Source organism: Myxine glutinosa, chromosome 9 (assembly GCF_964187855.1).
Source record: "Myxine glutinosa chromosome 9, kmMyxGlut1.1, whole genome shotgun sequence".
In the NCBI taxonomy this organism is placed as follows: domain Eukaryota; kingdom Metazoa; phylum Chordata; class Myxini; order Myxiniformes; family Myxinidae; genus Myxine; species Myxine glutinosa.
The window spans coordinates 74683701-74707477 of NC_136269.1; the positions used below are offsets into that span (position 1 = coordinate 74683701).

General features: G+C 44.3%; 1 protein-coding gene across 4 annotated transcripts in view; it reads right to left on the reverse strand.

Moving 5' to 3' along the window:
- Positions 1-23777, reverse strand: part of VPS9D1 (VPS9 domain containing 1) — a 69734-nt gene that overhangs the window by 15701 nt on the left and 30256 nt on the right. For 2 of the 4 annotated variants that reach the window (XM_068128966.2, XM_068128965.2), the window contains 6 exons: positions 22908-22980; positions 22433-22748; positions 16727-16838; positions 10759-10821; positions 4625-4677; positions 3156-3225 (listed from right to left, as the gene is read on the reverse strand). In XM_068128966.2, coding sequence (XP_067985067.2) covers positions 3156-3225; positions 4625-4677; positions 10759-10821; positions 16727-16838; positions 22433-22748; positions 22908-22980 — 687 coding nt within the window. Of the gene's footprint in view, positions 1-3155; positions 3226-4624; positions 4678-10758; positions 10822-16726; positions 16839-22028; positions 22165-22432; positions 22749-22907; positions 22981-23777 lie in introns of those variants that run through there. The other 2 variants (XM_068128968.2, XM_068128969.2) reach the window with 2 other exon arrangements.

The following is a 23777-nucleotide window of genomic DNA, read 5'->3' on the forward strand; positions in this document are numbered from 1 at the left end:
CATCCAGACGAGATCCGACACGCAGGTTCAGCAGAATATCCGTACAAGTTATGGAAGGACTCTGCCATCGCGGACTAGTATCAGAGAGTGGTACAAGGGGTTTAAGACTGGAAGTGGTCAGAAACAGAAAAGTACAGGTTGACCAAGCACAAGTGCAGCAGACATTGAACGAGTTTGTGAATCATTTCAACAAAGTCCCAGAAAATCAATCCGACGCGCATCCCGAGAACAGAGTACCAACCACCACTGTGCACGGGATTTTGTATAAAAGACTGAAGCTTTATGCCTATAAGATGCAGATTCTGCAGGAACTCAAACCAAATTATGCATCCAAGCACAAGGTGTTTGCCTTGGAAATGCTCAGTCACATAGAGGATGACAAAGGTTACCTAAAAAAGGTCATGTTCACAGACGTAGCTTACTTTCAGGTATCGGGGTAGGTCAACCGGCACAATGTGAGGATCTGGGGCTCTGAAAATCCCCATGTGGTCATTGAACACATACGTGACAGTCCAAAGATCAATGTGTGGTGTGGCCTTCTCCATGACTTCTCGGTAGGTCCGTTTTTCTTTGCAGAGGATACAGTGACCTCAGCAATTTACATGAACATGTTGAAAGGATTTGCCTTCCCACAGATTAGAGACCTGCAACCCGATATCATTTTCCAACAGGAAGGCACTCCCCCTCATTGGGCTTTAGTCGTTAGAGCCATCTTGAATCAAAAATTTCCAAGTCGCTGGATTGGCCAAGACGGACCAACCGCCTGGCCCCCACGATCACGAGACATAACCCCCCCCTTGATGTTTTTCTGTGGGAGTTTGACAAATAATGTTGTCTACAACACCAAGGTGGCAAATCTGCAGGATCTTCATTCTCGGATCACAGCTGCATGCGCACTGGTGGACGCAAACATGCTGAGCCAAACATGACAATAACTCGTGTACCGCCTTGATGTCCTGCATACGACAAACAGACCTCAAATTGAAAAGTGTGTTGATGGTGTGCACAAAATCTTATGAATTTCTGTATCAAAAAACCAAAGGGTATCCTTGTACAGGGATTGACTTTGGCCGCGAATCCGCGATATTCTCGCATAAAGTTGGAAAATATCACATACAATTTTGGCCAGAGCGATAAAAAATCGCATAGAGCGTGTCAGTTGTCGCGGTATAGTTTTCAGGCGAAACAGTTTCAAATCGTGTACTTACTACTGCTTTTGTCAGGTCTGGAAGTTGTCAAAGACGAAGCTATTCTAAACTGTAAACAGACCGTAGACATTGTAATTTCGCTTTCACGCTTTACGGTAGCCGTGACAATGTTTTGCGGCATTAAACGACGGCTTTTCGGCAACCACGTGTTCGCTGTCTGCAGTAGTTTCTGGATTACGCTTTTTCCGTAAATGCTGCCGAAAAAGAGACCTCCGCAACCACAGCCTGATGGGCAAAGTATAAAACGATTCTTTATAGGTACCAGCAGTAGTTCTAACACTGAGGACAACCAGGATGATCCAACTAGTGACCGTGTGCAGGGCGAAAGCGGGACAGTGGCCAGGGCCACCACAGTGCAGACAACTACTTCCGGCAAAACATTAATAACGTTTCAAGACAGCTGGGTCCTTAAAGTCACGTATCACTATCTATCACCACGATCACCAGGGACATTGTGATTGACATGATTTTTCAGCAAAACTGATGATTTACTGTCTAAGGTTAAGAACATTGTTTCTTGTCTTATGATAACAATCTATCTTCAGGGAGGCGGACATTGTCATGTGATCAAACAACGTGAGTTTTGATGTTTTCAATCAGTATTATTAAATGTGATCAAATGTGCTAATTCATGGCAACTTATGTGTTAAACTTATCTGTGGCATGGTTAATAATTTACGCAATAAAAGCCACAGGGAGTGAGATAGTCTATTTGAATACAGAAAGAAACACACAAGTCTTTGTTTTCTTGACCATATTTATTTTTAATTAACACCCGAGAATAATGAGATTTGACGAGCGCGAGTAAAACTTTATCTCAAAACAATTTTGTATAATCCCATCGTGTTTGGAAAAAATCTCATTGTTTTGTGCACAGGGAGATTTTCTCCCATTGCTAAAATCCTCCAGGATAATCCCTGCTTGTATAATTTGTGGTTCTTCATATATTAACAACCAAATTTGTCCGGGTCTTTTTGGAACACCATGTACAAAAATGTCCCGTGGCAGAATATTTATTGTAGTCAGATATATCTTTATTTAGCTACACAATATTAATTTAAGGCTGGTGTGGTTTTGATCTCATGGTTAATGTGGCTGGCTTGGGATCCCAGGGTCCTGAGTTCAAATCCTAGTCAGCCATTGAATTAACACCAGGTGGAGTTGACTCAGCGTGACATCCTTCCGAGGTCAGCGAAATTAGAACCAGTCTACTGGGAATTCCACATCTGGTGTGGAGTAACGCCCCACCAAAAATATTCCTTACAGATATATTGCATGCATGTGCTTTCTATCACCATCAGCCACCATAAGCAGCTATGGTGTGAATAATAATAATATACTTATTATGTGTTCAGAATAGCTGTCGTGTCAACTTCCTTTTAGTGTGCCAAAGACGAGGTGTCTATGTAGCTCCTTATCATTCCTCTAATCCTTTAGCAATTTCCCTGTTGCATGTCTATCATTTCTCAGATTGTTTATTGAGTTTTTATTCTCCTCCTTCACCCCTTTGTTCTAATCATTCACGAGTGAATCATGGGGGTAAGCCACGTGATGTCACTGAGCACCAGGCCGTGTCCTTATTGGACGTTTTTTAATGCAAGAGTGTGACCTATCAAGGGTCATAGGTGGTCAGTGTGAAGGACCAATATGAGGCCAAGGACTGCATCATGTGTAGGAGCACAGATAGAATGGCTTTAAGTCCCTGGGATCGTGCCCTCATCCAATCAGGGCACAGACAGTTTTTGACATGAACCAATCAGAGGGCTGACGTCACAGCCCTGGCGGTCGGTGACAAACACCATCTTTGGCGAATGATGCCATACCTATCTGTTGCTTTATTTTTTATTTTTGGAAGATAAATTTCACTACTATAATGGCAGAGGTAAAGTGATGACAACCCAAACCCCATGTTTAGGTTTAGTGTGCTGTAGTGTAAGGCATGCTTACATTCTCCTGTTGATATTCAAGTACGCTTGTGTAAAAGGCCTTTTCTTCCTGCTCACTGGCAGCAAATTTCCTGCAAACATTAAACGGATTTGCAACAATCTCACTCATACATGTGACATCGAAAATGATATGCAACAGTGAATAGTCCAAGACAGGCCAACAAATCCTTTTATTTTGCAATATACAAATGTCCAACGGGATGTTACAGAGATGGCGCACTCTCCAAAACAGGTAAAGATATTCGAATGAAACAGACAGACACGAACATCAATCTTTATTCTAACATGGTGCACATTTATTTCTCAACATAATCACCGCTGCACATGACACATGTCTGCCAACGTTCAAGTAGTTTGATGATGCCGCCATGATAGAAGTGTGTACTCCTGACCTAACCAGCGCTTCACAGCGGCCTTGACGTCATCGGTGGTTAAAAGTTCATCATGAAGGAGTACTGCAAGTTTGGGGAATACCGTATGTGAAAATTTGATGGAACCAAGTCGGGGCTGATGATCGTTTGTGGTGGTACTCCATGACCGTCCCGTGCTGTAAGGATCGTAATGGTGCACCCAACCCTCCTCTCCAGTCAGTCGTCCCAACTCTCCTCTCCAGTCAGTCGTCCCAACTCTCATCTCCAGTCAGTCGTCCCAACTCTCCTCTCCAGTCAGTCGTCCCAACTCTCATCTCCAGTCAGTCGTCCCAACTCTCATCTCCAGTCAGTCGTCCCAATTCTCATCTCGTCAGTCGTCCCAACTCTCATCTCCAGTCAGTCGTCCCAACTCTCATCTCCAGTCAGTCGTCCCAACTCTCATCTCCAGTCAGTCGTCCCAACTCTCATCTCTAGTCAGTCGTCCCAACTCTCATCTCCAGTCAGTCGTCCCAACTCTCATCTCCAGTCAGTCGTCCCAACTCTCATCTCCAGTCAGTCGTCCCAACTCTCATCTCCAGTCAGTCGTCCCAACTCTCATCTCCAGTCAGTCGTCCCAACTCTCATCTCCAGTCAGTCGTCCCAACTCTCATCTCCAGTCAGTCGTCCCAACTCTCCTCTCCAGTCAGTCGTCCCAATCTCCTCTCCAGTCAGTCGTCCCAACTCTCCTCTCCAGTCAGTCGTCCCAACTCTCCTCTCCAGTCAGTCGGCCCAACTCTCCTCTCCAGTCAGTCGTCCCAACTCTCCTCTCCAGTCAGTCGTCCCAAGTCTCATCTCAAGTGCTTCCCACTTCAAGTACTGACAACGTCGTGCTGACCTCTCCCATCTCGACTCAGGTAGCACCGAGCCATCAAGTGTCAGAATCACGAAACTTCGCACCCAGTGACGGGAAGAACTAATGCACTTTCATTTCATTCGAATATCTTTACCTGTTTTGGAGAAAATGAATGAGGCATTACTTTTCATCACGCCCTCATACAAAGTGCTTGATAAATAAATGCATACGAACAAAATAGTGCTTGATGTATGTAGAACAGCATACTTGTCTGCCAGTTGTTGAAAAAAAAGCCTTTGTTCAGCTCTCTTCTTTTTAATCTGATCAAAATAGTCAAAGATGTTTACCACTTTGAGGATGTAAAATTCCAGCAACAGATTATGAAGCATGAAAGTAAAATCATACAACATGCTTTACACAAATCATATACAAACTATTTCATTTCAAAAATGCATTCCACGTGGAATGCCATTATTCTTTTTCTTTTATTATTATTATTACTTAGTATAAAGTTACAAGAGGAGTACGAGACGCACAGTCATTCAGAATGATCTCCTCTAACAGGGGAAATGATTGGGATGGGAAGGGAGAGAGAGCGAAGGTGAATATTATTCTTATTATTTATCTTTCGGTGTGTGAACCTATAGTGTGTCCCTTGGAAGTTTCTCGGTGTTAAGCTTTCATAAATTAATCGTTTCAGTTTGCCGCGCGTGTTGCGGCCTTGCCTCAGGCTTTCCCTGTCCCCCGTCGAAGTTTGTTTCTTCCTTCGCTGTTTTTGCTAGGTTTTTAGATTTCCCTTTCTCCCCCAAACTTCCCCGTACATCTACTCTTTGTCTAACGTTTAACCCCCCCCCCCACCCCCCCTCCCAAAAAACCGAAAAAACAACAACAACATTTATTTCCCATTCTCCACATGTGAAGTTGGCCCATCGTGTGATTCTGCCCACGTGCGCTGTCTCGCCTCGCCCCCATTATCTCCTTGCCTCCCACCTTTTGCCCTGTTCACGTGACTCGTGGTTGTCCCTCGAGGCTCCCTCTCCCCATTGGTATTTTTGTGAATATTAGATTGTTCTTCACGGTTCTGTTTAAATATGTTTAAACTTTCCCCTGCAGTGTTTTATTCAGTGGTATATTACAACACGCTGTTTTTCTTCCTATTTAAAAGGCTTTTTTCAATTTCCTCTCCAACTCATTCCATTTCAAAAAAATATTAAATCTCTTATAATTCTAAATCACTACATGCTCTAAATTCACATTCATTCCACCCCTCCTCCATCTTTCTTAAACGGATCTCTAACTTGAAAATCACAATAAACCCAATTTGTTATAAATGTTTGTCTTTCATAAATCATCCACTTTCTAAACTCCCCCCTTGCCCCTCCCCTCCTAAACTCCCCCCTTGCCCCTCCCCTCCTAAACCCCCCCTTGCCCCTCCCCTCCTAAACTCCCCCCTTGCCCCTCCCCTCCTAAACTCCCCCCTTGCCCCTCCCCTCCTAAACTCCCCCCTTGCCCCTCCCATTCAAAACTCCCCCCCAACCCTTCCCCTTCTAATCTCCCCCCCAAATTCTCCCCCCTCCCACCTCCTCCTCAAAGCTGCCTCCTCCCCACTTCGTCTCCATTCCATCTCATACCTAAACCTCCCCCAACCTTCTACTTTCCTCTGCCCCCCCCCCCCCTCAAACAACCCCTCACTGTGCCTCATCCCATCACCATCAAACCTTTCGTCCTCCTCATCCTTCCCTCTCTTGTAACTCTTCTGTAATCTCTAAAACACTATCAACTGCTCGCCCTACATCCCACTCTCATCCTTCATCTGACCCTACCCCTCCCCTCCCCTGTCCTGCACCCGATGCTCCCCCTCTCTCCTCATTAATGGTATGGACCTCAAACATCTGGGGCCTCCGCTCAAACCTGATTGATCTCTCCATTCAGGTTGCTTCTGACAATCCAGACTTGATCTGCTTAACAGAAACTTTCCTCCTTCAAGATATCTCTTCCTGGTTACTCCCTCCTCCGGTATGATAGACCTGAGCCTCGTCCTGGTGGTGGGGTTGCTATCTTTATCAAAAACGCTCTTCCTCACTCTCCTTGCACTGCCCTCTCTCCACCCCACCCCCAGGAGTACCTCTGGCTACGGCTTCCTCTCCGCTCCCACCTTTTGTTCATATGTGTTCTGTACCGTCCTCCAAAGAGTGATGACTCCATTTACATTTCGCTGTCTGACAACATGGACCAACTTCTATCAACTCATCCAAACTCTCTCTTCCTCATATGTGGCGACTTCAACTGTCACCATGCCAGCTGGCTGGGTGTGGGTTCCTCTCTCACCAGCCATGGCACCTCAGCAAAGGACTTCTGCGACTCATTGGGACTGACACAATCTGTCAATTTCCCGACCCGGATCTCAGTCAATGGAGTATCTTCTCTTCTAGACTTGGTTATGACAAACTTACCTGCAAATGTCTGCTGCTCTTCTTCTGCTCCAATCGGTTCTTCTGATCATGTGCTTGTTAAAGTGGACATCTCTCTGGCCATTCTCAGAGAGCCTCCTTTGCGCCGACGTCTGGCATTTCACTCAGGCTGACTGGCACGGTCTGCAAGCAGCCATCAATCATCTGGACTGGTCTCCCATCTCTACTGCCTCTGACATCAATTCTTCCTGGGAATTCTTCCAAAGCAAACTGTTCTCTCTCAAGCACAGATTTATCCCATCTCGTCTTCAGTTGTCTTACCCTTCCTCCCGTCCATGGTACACTGAATCTTGTGGTGAGGCAGTTGCCCTGAAACAACTTGCCTTTGCCTCTTGGAAGGCAAATCCAACTGAAGGCAATCTCAGTTCCTTCCACCAAGCTCGGAACAAGTGTGTGTCTACCCTCAGGAGTGCCAGGAAGCACAATCTCTCCACACTCAAGATTGAACTCTCAAACCTGTCTCCTTCCTCCAAATTCTGGTGGCGTCTGGTCAAATCCGTTTCTGGTGTTTGTTCCCCCTCCATCCCCTCCCTCACCTCAAATGGCAACACAGTTGACACCGCACGTGACAAAGCCGAATGCCTCAACTCTGTGTTTGCCTCAACATCTTGTGTCCCAAACCCATCTCTCTCTGTTCCCACCTTTCCCAGTCGAACCCAACTGCTCCTGGACTCTGTGTCCTTCTCTCCTGACAAGGTGGAGAAGTTTTTGTCAAACCTCGACTCTGATTCTGAAACTGGACCAGACGGCATCAGCCCACGGGTCCTAAAATTCTGCTCTGCCGCTCTATCTGTTCTTTTCACCCTCTCTTTTGCTCAAGGTCATCTGCCAGCATCTTGGAAATCAGCAAACATTTCCGCTTTACACAAAAAAGGTGCAAAAACAGATCTTTGCAACAACAGACCAATCAGCCTGCTCCCAATTATCAGCAAAGTCATGGAATCCATCATTGCTTCGGATATCAAATCCTTCCTCTTCTCCAATGGCTTGATCTCTGATCATCAATTTGGATACAGACCAGGCCATTCTACTCTGGACATGCTGCTTCTGCTGTCTCAACAATGGATGGAGGTCCTCAATGCCAAACAGGAAATCAGAGCTGTCTCCCTTGACATATCACGTGCCTTCGATACGGTCTGGCACCCAGCTCTGCTCACCAAACTCTCCTCCTATGGTATCCATGGAAATCTCCACTCATGGCTTGCGGACTTCCTCTCTGGTCATAGGCAACGTGTGGCCCTGAATGGATTTCTCTCATCTCCCCTTCCTGTTCTGGCTGGAGTTCCCCAAGGTAGTGTTCTGGGCCCTGTGCTATTTCTGGTCTTCATCAATGATCTCTCTGACTCTGGAAAATCCTCTCTATCTCTTTGCTGATGACTCCACTATCTGCCGCTCCATTCCTCATCCCTCAGATCGGCAGTCTGCAGCCTCCTAACTCTCTGCAGACCTGGACAAAATCACAGACTGGTCAAACAATTGGAACATGTCTTTCAATCCTGACAAATCCCACAGTCTTACTATGTCTCTCCGAAAAGACCGACTGGAAAACCCTCCCATCTACTTTCTCAACAATCCTCTCCAAGAAGTTCTGTCGCTCAGGCTTTTGGGTCTCACTACCTGCCATGATCTTTCTTGGGATAACCACATTTCCAAGCTGGCCTCCAAAGCCAGTCGCCGACTGGGCATCCTCCGTCGTGCAACGTCCTTCCTTGGCACACCTGAGCTCCTCACCACATACAAGGCTTTCATCCGCAGCTCAATGGAATACTGTTCCCTCCTCTGGGCCGGTGCTCCTGCCTCACACCTAGCTCGGCTTCACGCTGTTGAAACCAAAGCTTTCAGAATCATTGGAATCTCCTGCGATGAAGCTAACTCGGAGGGCCTTTCACTCACTCACCGCAGGCAGGTTGGTGTTCTTCTGTGTTCTACCGACTCCTCTCTGGCCTTGCTCCCCCAGCTCTTTCTCTGTGCTCTGTCCCCCTAATATTCCTACAGGTCGCACAAGATCTGCCAGCAACCCTCTTATGGTTAAACTGCCAAAATCTAGGCTCTCTGCTCACCTTCACTCTTTCATTCCACTTTTCTCCCACCTCTGGAACAAACTCCCCCACTCCCTTCAATCCCACTCCCCCCTCCAGGTCTTTAAAACAGCTGTTCACCACCATCTCTTATCTTCCCCCATCCAAAACCTTGATCTTTTCTACCCCCGCTAATTCACCCCAGATACACTTTTTTGAAATTCCAACTTCTTTCCGTTGATGTGTTTTATACCTCTCCCACCTCCCCCCAAGCCCTCCCCCTCCCACATTTCTCTCAATGTCCTTGCTCTCAAATATTGTGTTTGTGTCCTTCCCCCTCTCTCCCCATCTTGTGCTCCGCTCCCCTTATTTTGTGTTTCATGTGTCGGTTGCCTTTTTGTGATTAATGTTAGCTCTTTCACGAGCCTCGATCTTGTATACAAAAAAAAAAAAAAAAAATGCAAGGAAAGCTTGTGGATCTGGGCCTTGAACTGCTGAAGGCTGTGGATCGTGGTGAGAGCATAAGGAGGTGGCAGATTCCAGAGTTTAGCGGTATTAGTAAAGGAAGCTGCACGTCCATTAGTTCTTCAAGTCTGAAGGGACACACAGTAAGGGTGGCTCACTGAAGCCAAGTGAATGGAGTGAGAATGCATAAAGGGTGCACAGACTATGGTAATTGCTGTAAAAGAGGGATAAATAAGAAACTGCTCTGCAGTAGGCTGGGGAGGAGAGAGAGGAGGTGGGGGCGAGGGGGGGGGGGCTGTCAGAAAGTGAGTTGTTGCTCAAGCAGAACAGCCTTGGATTGCACTCAATAACAAACACCAAACAGAATTGGAGAAGCTGCACCCCAAATGTAGGACTAATGGTCCATCATGGCGTGAACTTGGGATTTGTCATGAGTCAGAAGCTTAGAAGAGGTAAAATACTTATTGGCTAAGAAAGAAAACTGTCATGTGGGGTTTCCAGATGAGGTCTGAGTAAATTTCAACTCCAAAAATGCTGATGGAAGAAGCTTGTATAAGAGATGTGCAGAAAATATGGCCCGTCTTTCACGAAACGGCTGACGAAGGGGTGAGGCCCAATGGCACCAAGCTCCTGCCCTGCCTTGACCACAATATTCCTCCACTTCCCTCTATCCTCATCCAACTCTCTCCACCCTCCAACCACCCCACCTTTCTAATATCCCTCTTCACACAATCCAGCCATCTCAACCATGGTCTACCCCTTTTCCTCCTACCTTGTTACCTGAAGCTATCCACTCTCCTTACCCTTCATTCTTCCCCCATCTGCACCAAGTGTCCAGCCCATCTCAGCGGGCATTCCACCAATCCCTCCATCAAGCTCATCTGCACACCAATCTCCTCCCTCAGTTCATCCATTCTCCTTCTATCCACCCTCTCGACTCCCGCAATCCTCCTGACCCAGCTGTTCTCGCAAACCTGCAGCCTCTGTTGTTGTCTCTCTGTCAGCGCCACCGTCTCCAGACCGTAAAAGTAGGCCGGCAATACACAAGACATCAGAACCTTTCCTTTCAATCTCGCTGGAGTTTTTCTGTTTGCCATTATTCCCTCCACCCTCCACTACACATAAACTAGCCAAGAACAAGGAAGAAAATCGCCAGAAAACGATACTTGTAACGAACACAAGTGGAATGGATGTAAAACAGTTTTGTTCACAAAGCAAACAATCATTTTTTGCTTTCCAGTACAAGAACGACGAAAGCAAATGTACAAATCACAAGAGGGAAATTGGATACAATGGGCGGATTAGCAAAGGACATGGGATTAAAGTTTGGGATTTGGGGGTTACATAATCACGAAGCAAGTAATGAGACCATGACAGCAAAACAAGGCCCAACATTTTGAGTTCTTTGTTTCCACCAATACATCCCACGTTTCTCAGAGAAGGATACAGCATCTTCATGAGCTTTAGCAATCCTCTCGTTCTCCATCATCTTCCGATGCAGACCGAGGCTCTAAAAGTGTTGGATTAGAGCAGGAACGAGTATTAAACACTCAATTGCAAGGATAATTGATTGTACAGCAAATTTCCAAGTTACAAGTTTCCAATTTTCCATAAATTTCCAATTTTCCAAGTCTCCATCTCAGGGGATAAGGAATCACTGGCATTCCGACCTTAAAATTTGCAGAACTTTGACATACAGTTTACAAATGTTAACTACAGCCATGATGTCCATAGACATAATAATTCCAGAGAAACTAATTCTCCTTGTCATGATATTACATACTAGCTGTACTTTAACATCTATATATATTGGAGAGAAGGCATGTATATATGCATGTATGTTGTATGTTTCATCTACTCCTCCGAGAAGATTTGATCTAGAAATCTGAAACTTTGAGGAATTAATGATGGCATCCTGAAGTTGTGCATGTGCAAGTTTCGTTTGATTCCTTCAAGTTTTGAATAAATATATTTTTGCCCATCTTGCCATTTTCTTCCTTTGGAGAGAGGATGAGGAGGGCGGGGAGGTGGGGGGAAGAGGTATAATTGGTATTATCCAAGCTATATAACCCACGATGTATTATGTATGCACATAGGCAGTAGGCATGTTTTTGCTTCATATACTTATTACCTTGGTAATTATTATATTCAGGAGCGATTGAAGCAGCGCTCTGTTGCCTATACACCGCCCAAATAAACGGATATATCAGAAGAATGTGTTGCATGCTTGGAACAAGAGCGCCTGTAGTGTGGGTACTCTGCTAGTAATATTTCCAAATATTTTATGATTCACACATCCAGGTGTTGTTTGCCAGTCACATAGATGACAGATATAACAAAAATAGCTCAAAAAAGTTTTAAAATGCCCAGGTTGAGTGAGGTGCAATGTTTTCATTTTGAGTGATAAGGAAGCTCTCTGATCGGATGCAGTGTATAGGCCCACATGCAACCAATTTTGTTTCTTATACAAGTAATTACACATGGTATGTAAACTTCAGAAACTCAGGGAAAGTGTTTCAAAGATTGATATTTACCAGAAAATAAGGAAAAGCTGCCACTCAGGAATGATTTACCCTCCTTCCCCTTCCAATATATATAATCCGCATTATTACCTCCACCACCAAAGGTGAATGGAGGTTATGTTTTCACACCTGTTTGTCTGTCTGTTTGTGAATAGAATATCTCAAAAACTTATGGATTGTTTCAGATGAAACTTGGTGGAGAGGTTAGGTGTGTGACAAGGATGTAACGATTCAATTTTGGTGAAGATAAGAATACAGATCCGGATACAAGAATGATTTAATTTTTAAGTGATTCTTCACCATTGAGTGATAGGACCATAAACAATATATAACATGATATTTTAAAAAGTTGTAGATGGATTATGAAAAAACGAAGTGGCTGAGTTGATTAGGCAACGATAACAAGTGATTAGATTACGGTTAAGGTCCTGATGCATATCCGGCCTATCAGTGGGATACAAAACGTAAACTGTTCAGCCTGGCGGAGATATGTGCTCTAGTGAGTGCCGCCCTAGTTTGGTTTGCATTCCTCTCGCAATCAACCAATTTTGAGAAACAAATAAGCTGCAATTTACGAATCGGCAAAAGTCTGGCATTCTTGCATTGTCCAAGTTAATCTAAGTGTTCCACCAACGTCTCACCTGCAGCAGCATTTGTTTACTGCAACAATATATCATGGAAGAGACTGTACATAAACTTCAGTAATAAACAAGAATGACCACACTGTGGTTACAACCTGTGACACAAAATATATACAGTCGAACCCCGCTACTAGCGGGTTCCGCGTATTCACGGTTGATAAAATGTGACCTGTTTATATATTCACGGCCCTATGTCCCTTGTATTCGCGGTTTTTCCTGGGCGCAAAAATAATTATTCACGAGCCTCGAGCATTTTTTTTTTTTTTTTTTTTTTTTTGTATACTGAATCGAGGCTCGTGAAAGAGCTAACATTTACTTCACAAACAAATCAACCAGACAAACAAAATATATAAAAAGAGGGAGCGGAAGACAAGAGAAGGGGAAGCACACAAACACTTGAGAGCACACAACATTTAAGAGCAGGGAGATGTGTGGGAGGGAGAGGGCTTGGGGGGAGGAGGCGTGGGAAGGGGGGGGGGGGGTGGGGGGTGGGAGTATAAAACACAAGGACACCAAGGACTTCCAGGACAGAAGTTGGTATTTCAAAAAAGTGGAATTGGGGTGAAATTAGCGGGGATAGAAAAGATCAAGATTTTGGATGGGGGAAGATAAGAGATGGTGGTGAACAGCTGTTTTAAAGACCTGGAGGGTGGAGTGGGATTGAAGAGAGTGAGGGAATTTGTTCCAGAGGCGGGAGAAAAGAGGAATGAAGGAGTGAAGGTGAGCAGAGAGTCTTGATTTTGGCAGTTTAACCATAAGAGGGTTGCAGGCAGATCTTGTGCGACCTGTAGGAATATTTGCGGGACAGAGCCCAGAGAGAGCTGGGGGGCAAGGCCAGAGAGGAGTCGGTAGAAGATGGAAAGACCACCAACCTGCCTGCGGTGAGTGAGTGAGAGGCCCTTGGAGTTAGCTTCATCGCGGGAGATTCCAATGATTCTGAATGCTTTGGTTTCAACAGCGTGAAGACGAGCTAGGTGTGAGGCAGGTGCACCAGCCCAGAGGGGAGAGCAGTATTCCATTGAGCTGTGGATGAAAGCCTTGTATGTGGTGAGGAGCTCAGGTGTGCCAAGGAAGGACTTCGCACGATGGAGGATGCCCAGTCGGCGACTGGCTTTGGAGGCCAGATTTGAAATGTGGTTTTCCCAGGAAAGATCATGGCAGATAGTGAGACCCAAAAGCTTGAGTGACAGAACTTCTTGGAGAGGATTATTCAGAAAGTGGATGGGAGGGTTGTCCAGTCGGTCTTTTCGGAGAGACATCGTAAGAGTGTGAGATTTGTCAGGATCGAAAGACATGTTCCACTTGTTTGCCCAGTCTGTGATTTTGTCCAGGTCTGCAGAGAGTGAGGAGGCTGCAGACTGCCGATCTGAGGGATGAAGAATGGAGCGACAGAGAGTAGAGTCATCAGCAAAGAGATAGAGAGGATTTTCAAGAGAGTCAGAGAGATCATTGATGAAGACCAGAAAAAGCACAGGGCCCAGAACACTGCCTTGGGGAACTCCAGCCTGAACAGGAAGAGGAGATGAGAGAAACCCATTCAGGGCCACACGTTGACTACGACTAGAGAGGAAGTCCGCCAGCCATGCGTGGAGATTTCCATGGATACCAACAGAGGAGAGTTTGGTGAGCAGAGCGGGGTGCCAGACAGTTATAAAACCCATCTTTCACCAGCCATGCACAAAGCAGCTGGACATACGCAAAAAAAACATCTTCTACAAGCAGCGAGCATCACATGCTTCTACATTGGTGGCACTGTGCTTCGCGTTTCATGGCTTTGGTGGCCAAGTGAGCTTCACGTGATATCCCGCTGTTCACACTGTAAACATTGCTTCACGTGATATCCCGCCATTCACACTGTAAACATTGCTTTGCGGGATGCATCGCAGGATAACCCAACAGACGGTAAACATTGCTTCACATGATATCCCACCATTCACACTGTGAATAGCTTCGCAAGATATTCCACAAGCTGCATCACACGTCATCCCTGCGAGTTACTGTACAGAATGAAAACACTCCACTGTATCTGATAGTACAATTAGCTGTCTCCCTTTTCCCCATTGAAACAATGGCACGGCATGCATTCGTGGATTTTCATCGACATTCGCAGGATTTGCCTCGATATTCGTGGATTTTCACGATTCGGGAACCAATACCCCCTTTTTCTATTGAAACAATACCCCACCATTTGCCATTTCGCAATTCGCGGCACTATCTAAGAATGTATCACCCGAGAATAGCAGGGTCAATCAGTATATATATTTTGCCTCTATCCACTCAACTCCATCATCTTTGCTGTTGAAGGTATTATGCGATTAATCTCCGAGGGTCTTCACGGTTTGGTTCAATATCAATTACGAATCTGATGGACAGCTGGGTCTGGCTGGTTTCAGGCAACGAGTGCACCCACTTTGACCAGGAGGCAGGACAGGTTATGTTATATCCTCTCCGGGGTATATAGATTACAGTAGATCTAGGTTCGGCCCTCAAGAAAGTCTGAGGTGTGTTCAGTTACCAAATTGCCGCCCTCTCGCTCTCACTGTGGTAATAAACCTTTTGTTCATAAAAACCTGCACGTAGTCATTCGAGATCCGGGACTTTGCCAATAAGCGCAACTGAATTGGCTTTAAAAATCTGGGAACAGGCTGATTGGGAAACGCCCATTTAATGCACATATGGCGCCATTAAAAATTATGCAACGTATGTACAGACTTGATTAAACCTAACTAATAACTTAGCACTCGACCCAAAGAAAGCCAATGGAATTCTGATGCAACAAAGCCGGACAGTGTATAATCAGCAGAGGCCTATACAGGCATAGTTAGGCAGACATGTCGCAGACAAAAATGAGTTTTTAAAACATGATTAAATAAAAATATATATCAGGAAATTATTTTTAAAATCGATATAAACGAGATGAAAATATTTAAAGGAAATTTAATGAAAGGAAAGGAGAGGGATGGAGGGGGTGGTTGGAGAGAATGACTACAACTTAGTAGCACTAGTGTTTAACATTCCTAGCTTACATCCCTCATAATAAAGAAATAAAAGTTGGGCTGTCCTGGGTTTCTGCACGTTTTTCATTTTCTGTATTGCTCGGGACTGAGTTTGGTGGACACAGATGTTATAACAGAGGGTATAACTAACAGGTGTTCATGAAAGAAAAGCTATATAGCTCTGCTATTTGCAGAACATTACTCTTTGGTTACAAAAGTCGATGTTAAAATTGAGGATTTTCCAACGTAATCCGGAATTATAGTTGGTTGTTAATGGCAGCAGATTAGCTGAGTTGGTGGTCTACTCACCACCATGTTGTTAGGTCTGGGTTAGATCACTGAAGCAGGAAGCACTGAATTTTGTAGACCCATATTTTTCAGATTGTGATGCAAAATACAGCTTTTCAGCGTGCATTTAGAACCAATCCTTTAATCCCATGCTATATTTGCACAAGTAAGCCATTGTGTGTCAATAAAATAAAATAAAACCACCTTTAGAGGCCATTTTTCCCCGCAAAGCGGGGGTTGGCCTTTTTCGGGCACCGTGGTTGTTGTTGTTTTTGTTGGTCCCCTTTTTGAAGCAATGTTTTACGGCCGGATGCCCTTCCTGCCGCCAACCCTTTTTGTCGCCTTTTACAACAAACAGGGAATTACCAGTGAACTGGTACTCAATTAGCCGACCTCAGAAGGATGACAGACTGAGTCAACCCCCCTGGGGTTAATTCAGCGATCGACCGGGATTGCGAACCCAGGATCCTAGGATCCTAAGCCGGCACCCTAGCCGCTAGCCCAACACCAACCTGCTAAATGCCCTGCTCAGGGTTACCTGTATAATTCGGACTCCACACAGGCACTTCGAGGTCACGACGTCATCCGAAATGCCCCCGCCCACATAATACTTGTACCAAGTTTGATTTAAATCCATTCAGCTGTTCTCAAGTATAACATTTTTACCCATGACCTCTGACCTCACCAAAATCACCTCACTCCTCACCTTTGATGCCAAAATATAATCAGTTCATCTTTGCTTCATAATATATACTTACACTAAATTTGGTCAAACTCCCACCACTGGTTCACAAGTTGGTGCGGCAACATAATTTTTTAACGGTCTACGCACCAACGGTCTGCAGATTCCATCCATTATAATACGGAATAATATTGAAGTACCTCCTCACACCCACTGCCCTTAGTTATTGTTAGACAATGAAAATAATTAATCCTCTCCCACCCTCTCCTCACTCACAAAAACCTACCAATGACGTTTTCTCTCCACTGTACTTTGGCTCGAGTAGAGACATGCGCTTCTTGAATACATCCGCAAGCCGTCTGTTCTCAAGCCTTGCTTTATCCATTGGTCCGAGTTCTCTAAAACATAAAGTAACATCCACATACAAACTACCACAACACGCCACTTCCACCAAAACAGTTTGGGATTAATGACATAACCAATTATGCGTACAATGACATATCAAGCAGAATTGTGACCATAATTTGAGCAGACCTTGCAAATGCCCCCGGGCCTGCCATCGACTTACTATAACATAACATATTGTAATGGAGCAAACATATATGGTTATGTATGTACGTATGTATATTTGTGACCAAAACGTCTTCTTCTTCAAATATATATAAAACCAAAAAGCACGGTTCATGAAGCCGTGAGGCGGTGAAGCCGTGTGACTATATATCTATTAATTGATGATGGTGTGAGTCGTCGTTTTCGACGAATCTCTTCCCTTGAATATCTTCCCTTCATTAGCATGCTCACTCACCTAGCATTGTAGCAGGTGAGCAGATGCCAATGAAGGGGAAAACCTGCACAGAGAAGCAATTAAAGTGACAGAGGTGTGTGCTATCCTTCTCCCACTCTCTATTCCTATGAGCATCGTTGGCTGCAGGTGCAGTAAATGCAATGTGAAGTCTGATGCACATAGGCGCAGCAGACTGGCCAGGTCGTCGGTATGATGACAGCTGCCCTTGATGTCCAAAGGGGACACAGCTGGCTGCAGATGCCTAAATTGGTGCCACCACTGACTTTCATGGGCACATTTATCCACGATGTAGTGCTGCCAAGGCTGACCTACAGGTGCGGTTTGATATCTGACTGTCCTTATAGCCTTAGCCTAAAGAGGCTTCCCCCACGAGGAAGTATGGATCCGTTACCCTGGACAAGGGGCCCATACGAGGTACTGTCAGCCGGAGCCAGCTGAGCCCGGGACTCACATATGGCAGGGACGTTACTGCCCGAGGTAGCTGAGAAGCAGCTACTCTGCTACCCTCATCTATTAATTATGTACTGTTTGAACGTCGGTTGCATATTCTCTATTAATTATGTACTGTTGGAATATACCTTTTGACCCTTTACGATACGACTGCCGAGACCCTTCAGACCTTTGAAGACCCTTTTAGTCCTCCAAGACACTTAGACCACAAAAACTGCTAAAGACCCAGAAAAACATTGAAGACCCAAAAGACGCACAAGACCCAAAATACCCTGAAGACCCAAAAGACCCCGAATACCGTAAAGATCCCAAAGATCCAAAATACCCTTAAATACCCTCAGGACCAAAAAGATCCCGAAGACCCAAAAGACTAAAAAGACCCCAAAGTCGTTAAAGACCATGAAGACCCTTAAGACCACAAAGATCTGTAAGACACTTTAGACCTATTATACCGGCTTGGACGCTTGACAATTTCAAGCTTTAGACCACTTGGACCTTTTTAGATTATACAAATACATTACAAATAAATAATATCACCAATATTACAAATATATTTGTGCAAAAGAAATGTTTGTATTATGATTGGTGTAAATCATGACAAAACAGCAACTCAAGTTCAGTCAGGTTATTATCTTCAGTTAAAACAAGCCTGTGCCTCTGCAGCGACGTGTGGTGAGGCGAGCGTAGAGAGTCGATCCACGCTAGTACAAACAATAATGCTTTTATAGTATGTGTCACCATCCAATAGCGTAAGAGTCAAAGTCAAAGTAGTTTTACAAAAGTAAAATGTACAAAACACGAAAAACACAGGTGGAATCAACGGCATTTGGGGATGCAGTCAGAATTTTATATTCTCAGAAATTTGAGTCTTTGTCAGATCTGGGGACAAATAGGATTGAAACCTAGGGTCAACTACACCTGGGGAAATTACACCAGGTGTAGTTCGTCTTCTTTCGCAGGCAACACACGGCTGCGAGTAGCATCATTGGCCGAGGGAGTGGTTGTGTCGCTGATGCAACGCCCCCTGTAGGGTTGAGAAGGAATTTAGAATTGAGCCAGGGTGCCGGCGATAGCTCGTCTACATTCGCGAAGGACTCTGTGGGATCTTCAACGTCCACCAGCTAATGCTGGCAGACGTGATGACCAATTTGATGTCCGTCCAAGGGACGGCACACACAATGATGCCACGTCTGCCTGAGATACACCAGGATGACAGTTTATAGCTGGGTCGCGTTTCAAACGCAGGCTTGGCAGTTCAGAGACGAACGTGCGTACATCAAGGCCACTTTTCCAGCCCTGAAACCTATTCTTTATGACAACGGAAAACAAAATTAAAATCTTTCTTCCCCTCCAGCCCTGATCATGTGGGAAGCTTACGAGGGGGAGTCAAATTTTTTCCTGCTAACCACGACGGAATGATCCCGTGCCAGTGAAACTCAGTAAAGATGTTGGTCCTTTTCTGTGTAGTTTCCAGCCAGTATCACACATTTCTTCCAGCTGTGGATACGTTTCCTGTAGCTATTGAAACAGAAGTCGTGTTTTTGGCCCTGAAACTTCTTTAAATGAGAAAAACGTTTCTACTCCCAGGCATATTCCTTTGAAATTGCCATGGCTTGACAAAGCTTGCTGTCGCTATCATTTTCTCTCCTCTCTCGACTCATAATTTGTTGTTGGCTAGAAACAGTGCACACAATTGTGGTTGTATTGTGTCAACTTTTTATGCATATCCAAGCAAGTCTGTAGTTTAGCTTATCTTCCTGTTTACAAGTTGCTGGTGAGTGAGTGGGGGAAGGAAGGAAGTCGACAAGATTGAGCGCTCAATGAACTCCTCAGATCGCCATTATTTATTTATATCCCTTCTCGGCTCAAACTAGATAGTCATTTTAAATATTCTAAGCTGATGGACTACTGCTGGTGATTATAGAAATGTAAAAGTTGGTATTATGCCAATTTCATCAACCAAGTGCAAAATGTAAAAATTGGATAGGTTAGCAGAATGCATATACAAGTGCATACAGAACAAAGCACGTGCAAATTGTAATGCACTTAAAATACGCCGTTAAAAATATAACTTTTAACGGAATACATCTTGCACATCCATATTTACCTCCGCCAGCGAAGGTGGACAAGGGTTATGGTTTCACCCCAGGTCGTCTGTCGGTTTCCTAGTGAGCAGGACATCTCAAAGTTGTGAACGGATTCGGACGAAATTTGGTGGATGGGTTTGTGTGCGACGCGAACGAATTGATTCGATTTTGGTGAAGATCCAGATCTGGATATGAGAATTTTTTAAATAATTGTGCACTACAGAGAGATAGGGCCAAAAGCGATATGTAGAACAATATCTCAAAACATTGTGGACGGATTAGGACAAAACTTGGTGAACGAGTTGGGTAGTTGGGGAGCTAATGAGAACTAGCCAATCGTGGATATTTGGGTTCAGGTGCAGATGCCGATCTGGCTTATCTGTGAGATACAAAACAAAAACTGCTCACCTTGGCAGAGGTATGCGCTCTACAGAGTGCCGTTGTAGTTTTAGTTCTTTTTTTTTTTTTAAAGGAGGTCTAAAGCTTATGGAATGCACAATTCTAGTTCTAGTTGCACAAAAGTGCTGTTAGCCAATCATGCACACGCAGGACACAACAGCAGGCTTGACTTCACACAAACACAGCCAGTTATCTTGGGAGAAGTGACAACTTCGCAGAGAGGATGCCGATTTTCCTCTCCATAGTCAGTGGGGTAACTGAAGATAAAATACACCACAAACACTCCCACCATTCCACTATGAGAGTTGTCCATGCTCCATCCTCTAAATGCTGCACATCAAGCGAGGAAGCAGCATGTAGCATGTTTAAAGTCCTTGGTATGACTCGGCCAGGGTCGGAATTGAATTGTCAACCTAACAGACTTAGAGCAGACGCTCTAACCTCAATGCCACCGAGTGTGGTAAAGTCTTCCAGTTTTTTTTTTCATCTGATCAACTCCATTTAGAGATTACAGGGCAAGAGGGTTATGGTGTTATCCTTATTCAAATGTGTAATTCAAAATACCTCTCACTGCGTAATTGAAAACACCTGACTGCACTGGAAAACGTGGGGACAGGACTACTGTACCAGTGTACCGTATCATAAAAGGGTAGAAACTCGTAATACCTCGTATATCAGATTGGTGCTACACGACACATATTTACAAAGATAATTTGCATACACCTCCCCTCCCCCACCCCCAAGACAAGCCTTTAGAGGCCATTTTCCCCGCAAGGCGGGGGTTGGCCTTTTTTGGGCACCGTGTTCCCCTTTTTGAAGCAATGTTTATGGCCGGATGCCTTTCCTGCCGCCAACCCTGTTGGTCGCCTCTTGTGTACACACAGGGAATTACCAGTGAACTGGTACTCAATTTGCCGACCTTGGAAGGATGTGGTTAGTCAACCCCCCTGGCGTTAATTCATCGATCGACCGGGATTTGAACCCAGGATCCTAGGATCCCAAGCTGGCACCCTCACCGCTAAGCCAACACCAGGCTTCCACACCCCCACCCCCAAGACAAAAATTCAAATACCCCTAATTCGGACAAGTCTTTACTTAAAGGATTGGATTCCTCCCCAAAAATAAAAACTCAAGCATTTCAACTCGGTCCGATTGGTATTATTTTGAATCAAACTCACCCAAAACCTCCAGGTCTTATGATTGATTAATCTAGATTATAAAACAGGAGTGTCTGTCCGTCTGTCCGTCTGTCCGTCTCCAAACTACTCCCTCAGTTTTGGGGCTAGCCCCGCCAAACCTTCTGTGGAACGTTTTGGCGACTCAGTGGATGTTGTAAGGTAGGTAGGAGGTTTCATACGTTCCTCAATAAAATTATGATTTTGAAATTAGCTCGATAGCGAGTTGCTCCGAATCCGAAAGTGAACACATGACGATAATGAGCTGGTTTGATAATATCTCAATCGTCATTTAACAGTATTTTGTGATACTGTAGTATTAATTTATGATTGGAATGATGCTGTTTGGAATTGAATGAATACAATTATCATTTTCAATTTCCAACCGTACGGAACTGCTCCATATCCAGATTTAACAATAGCACGGATTTAAATATTTGTTTATGTCACGAGTGTTGGTAAAAGTTAATTTTTTTATACTAATGCTATTTCATTTGTGATTGGAATTATGCTGTTTGGAAGGAAAATAGAGATATCGAGTTCAAATGAGGAAATGACGTGAGGTTTCGACTTTCGAACGGTGACATTCGCGAATCACCATATGCAGATTCATCATTGACTGGGTATAGACCATTCAAACGGGTATGTTTTTTGGGCAAGCCCTTCACGAACCTGCTGTCCATGCTTGATGTTCGACTACAGGTGGCACAGGAATGTGGAATTTATTGATTCCATGGTTTCTCATTCACCATTTCCACATTGTTTGTTTGCATTCGGTTCCCCACCTGTGCGTAGAACGGGTATCTCACTAGTAACAGATAAAAATGTAATTGTGGGAGTTATCTTGGTTGTAGATTGGTATGCAGCAGTTTACATGACACATTGTCAAAGAGCAAATATCAGCACCGCCCAGTCAGCTTGCATTGCAAATAGCATCTAGAAATAAAGATGGCAGCCATTTTATCCCAGAATTCCCAAAATAAACAATGCATGGTATCAATGAAGGTTAGTTCATTTCCTATTGAACTGTTATTGTAAACCATGATTACAATTGGCTCCAGGTACAACAAACTGACCGTGCGCAGCATGCTGTCTGAAGCTGCAGCAATTCTTGGAATTCATCTGGTGTTGGAAGAGATTCCAGCAGATCATGTGGGACCTCTACCACATAATTATCTTCTGCTGGTGTGGCTGGTGGGTAATTCTCTGCTATCACATGTTCATTATCGACATGATCACCACTATATTGATTTGCTGAGGCTGTAGGCCTACATGCAGTATCGTGAGTTGTGGAGAAACCTGGTTGAGTAGCTAAGGTCTTGACCCTCTCAACACAGGACTCCAGTACCTGCAGCAGCTGTTCTTCTCCATGTGTGAGCCGTTCTTCAGAATCTGCTCGCAATGACATAAACATAATCTCGTAATTTCATTTTGGTCGCTTTCATGTGCATATTCCTCCCTACCCCCAACCACTAAAAAAGTTTAGCAAAAATAAATAAACTATTATCCACTTGTGGATGGAAGCCTCCACACCATCCCCAATCACCATACCTTTAACTCGTGTGGCATTTTCGAGCAATTGTGCCAGACAAGCAATTCCTCCCAAATAAGTGCAGAAAGCCTCCTGTAGAGATCACAAAATAATTTATTAGTGCTGTGGTGATAATAAGCTAATCAGTCTTAAATTAATCTGTCAACCATCATTTACTTAAAAAAGAATAAATGCTGTAACAACTGAGAAGTGTGTATTCTTTATAAAGAATCATTGTGCAGATAAAGCAGCCAACCCTCTTAAAAAGCAGAATCTGATATACGAGGATATGATATCGTATTATTTCGAGCATCTTACAAATAATACTGAATGAAAAAAGGAAACAGCTTTCACGTAAAATCTCACTGACATTTAAAGGACACTTGATACCACAAGAACAAATGTACACAAAACATTCAAGTCGACACGACACTCATAAAAAAAAAACTAGAGAGGAGTTGATGGCATGCGATCGCAAATGCCCACGCTTCCCACCTAATGCAAAGTTGAAAGATGGCAAAAAATTCCACCAGGAATGACCAAATATCAAATTTTGAGACAAAGTTTTTCCCCATTTTGACCCATGTGACCTTAAGTCCCCACCCCGGAGGTCAATTCCAAGATATCGTCGCATATTTCATGTGCCCCCCAATGGTTTCATTAAACCATTGGATTTGGTATACAAAGTTTCATGGAATTTTTTTTTTTAAACGTGCCTGTAAATTGCATTTTTTGGTATTTGACCTTTTGACCCCACCCCAGAGCCCCAGGGGATGGGGCCAAATGATACTGCTCTCTCACTTTCGTGCGATGTGGTGATCCGAATTACCATGTTTTGTGAATTTCTGAACATTTCTAGAAATAATTATTTGCAACAGGTTATATGGTTT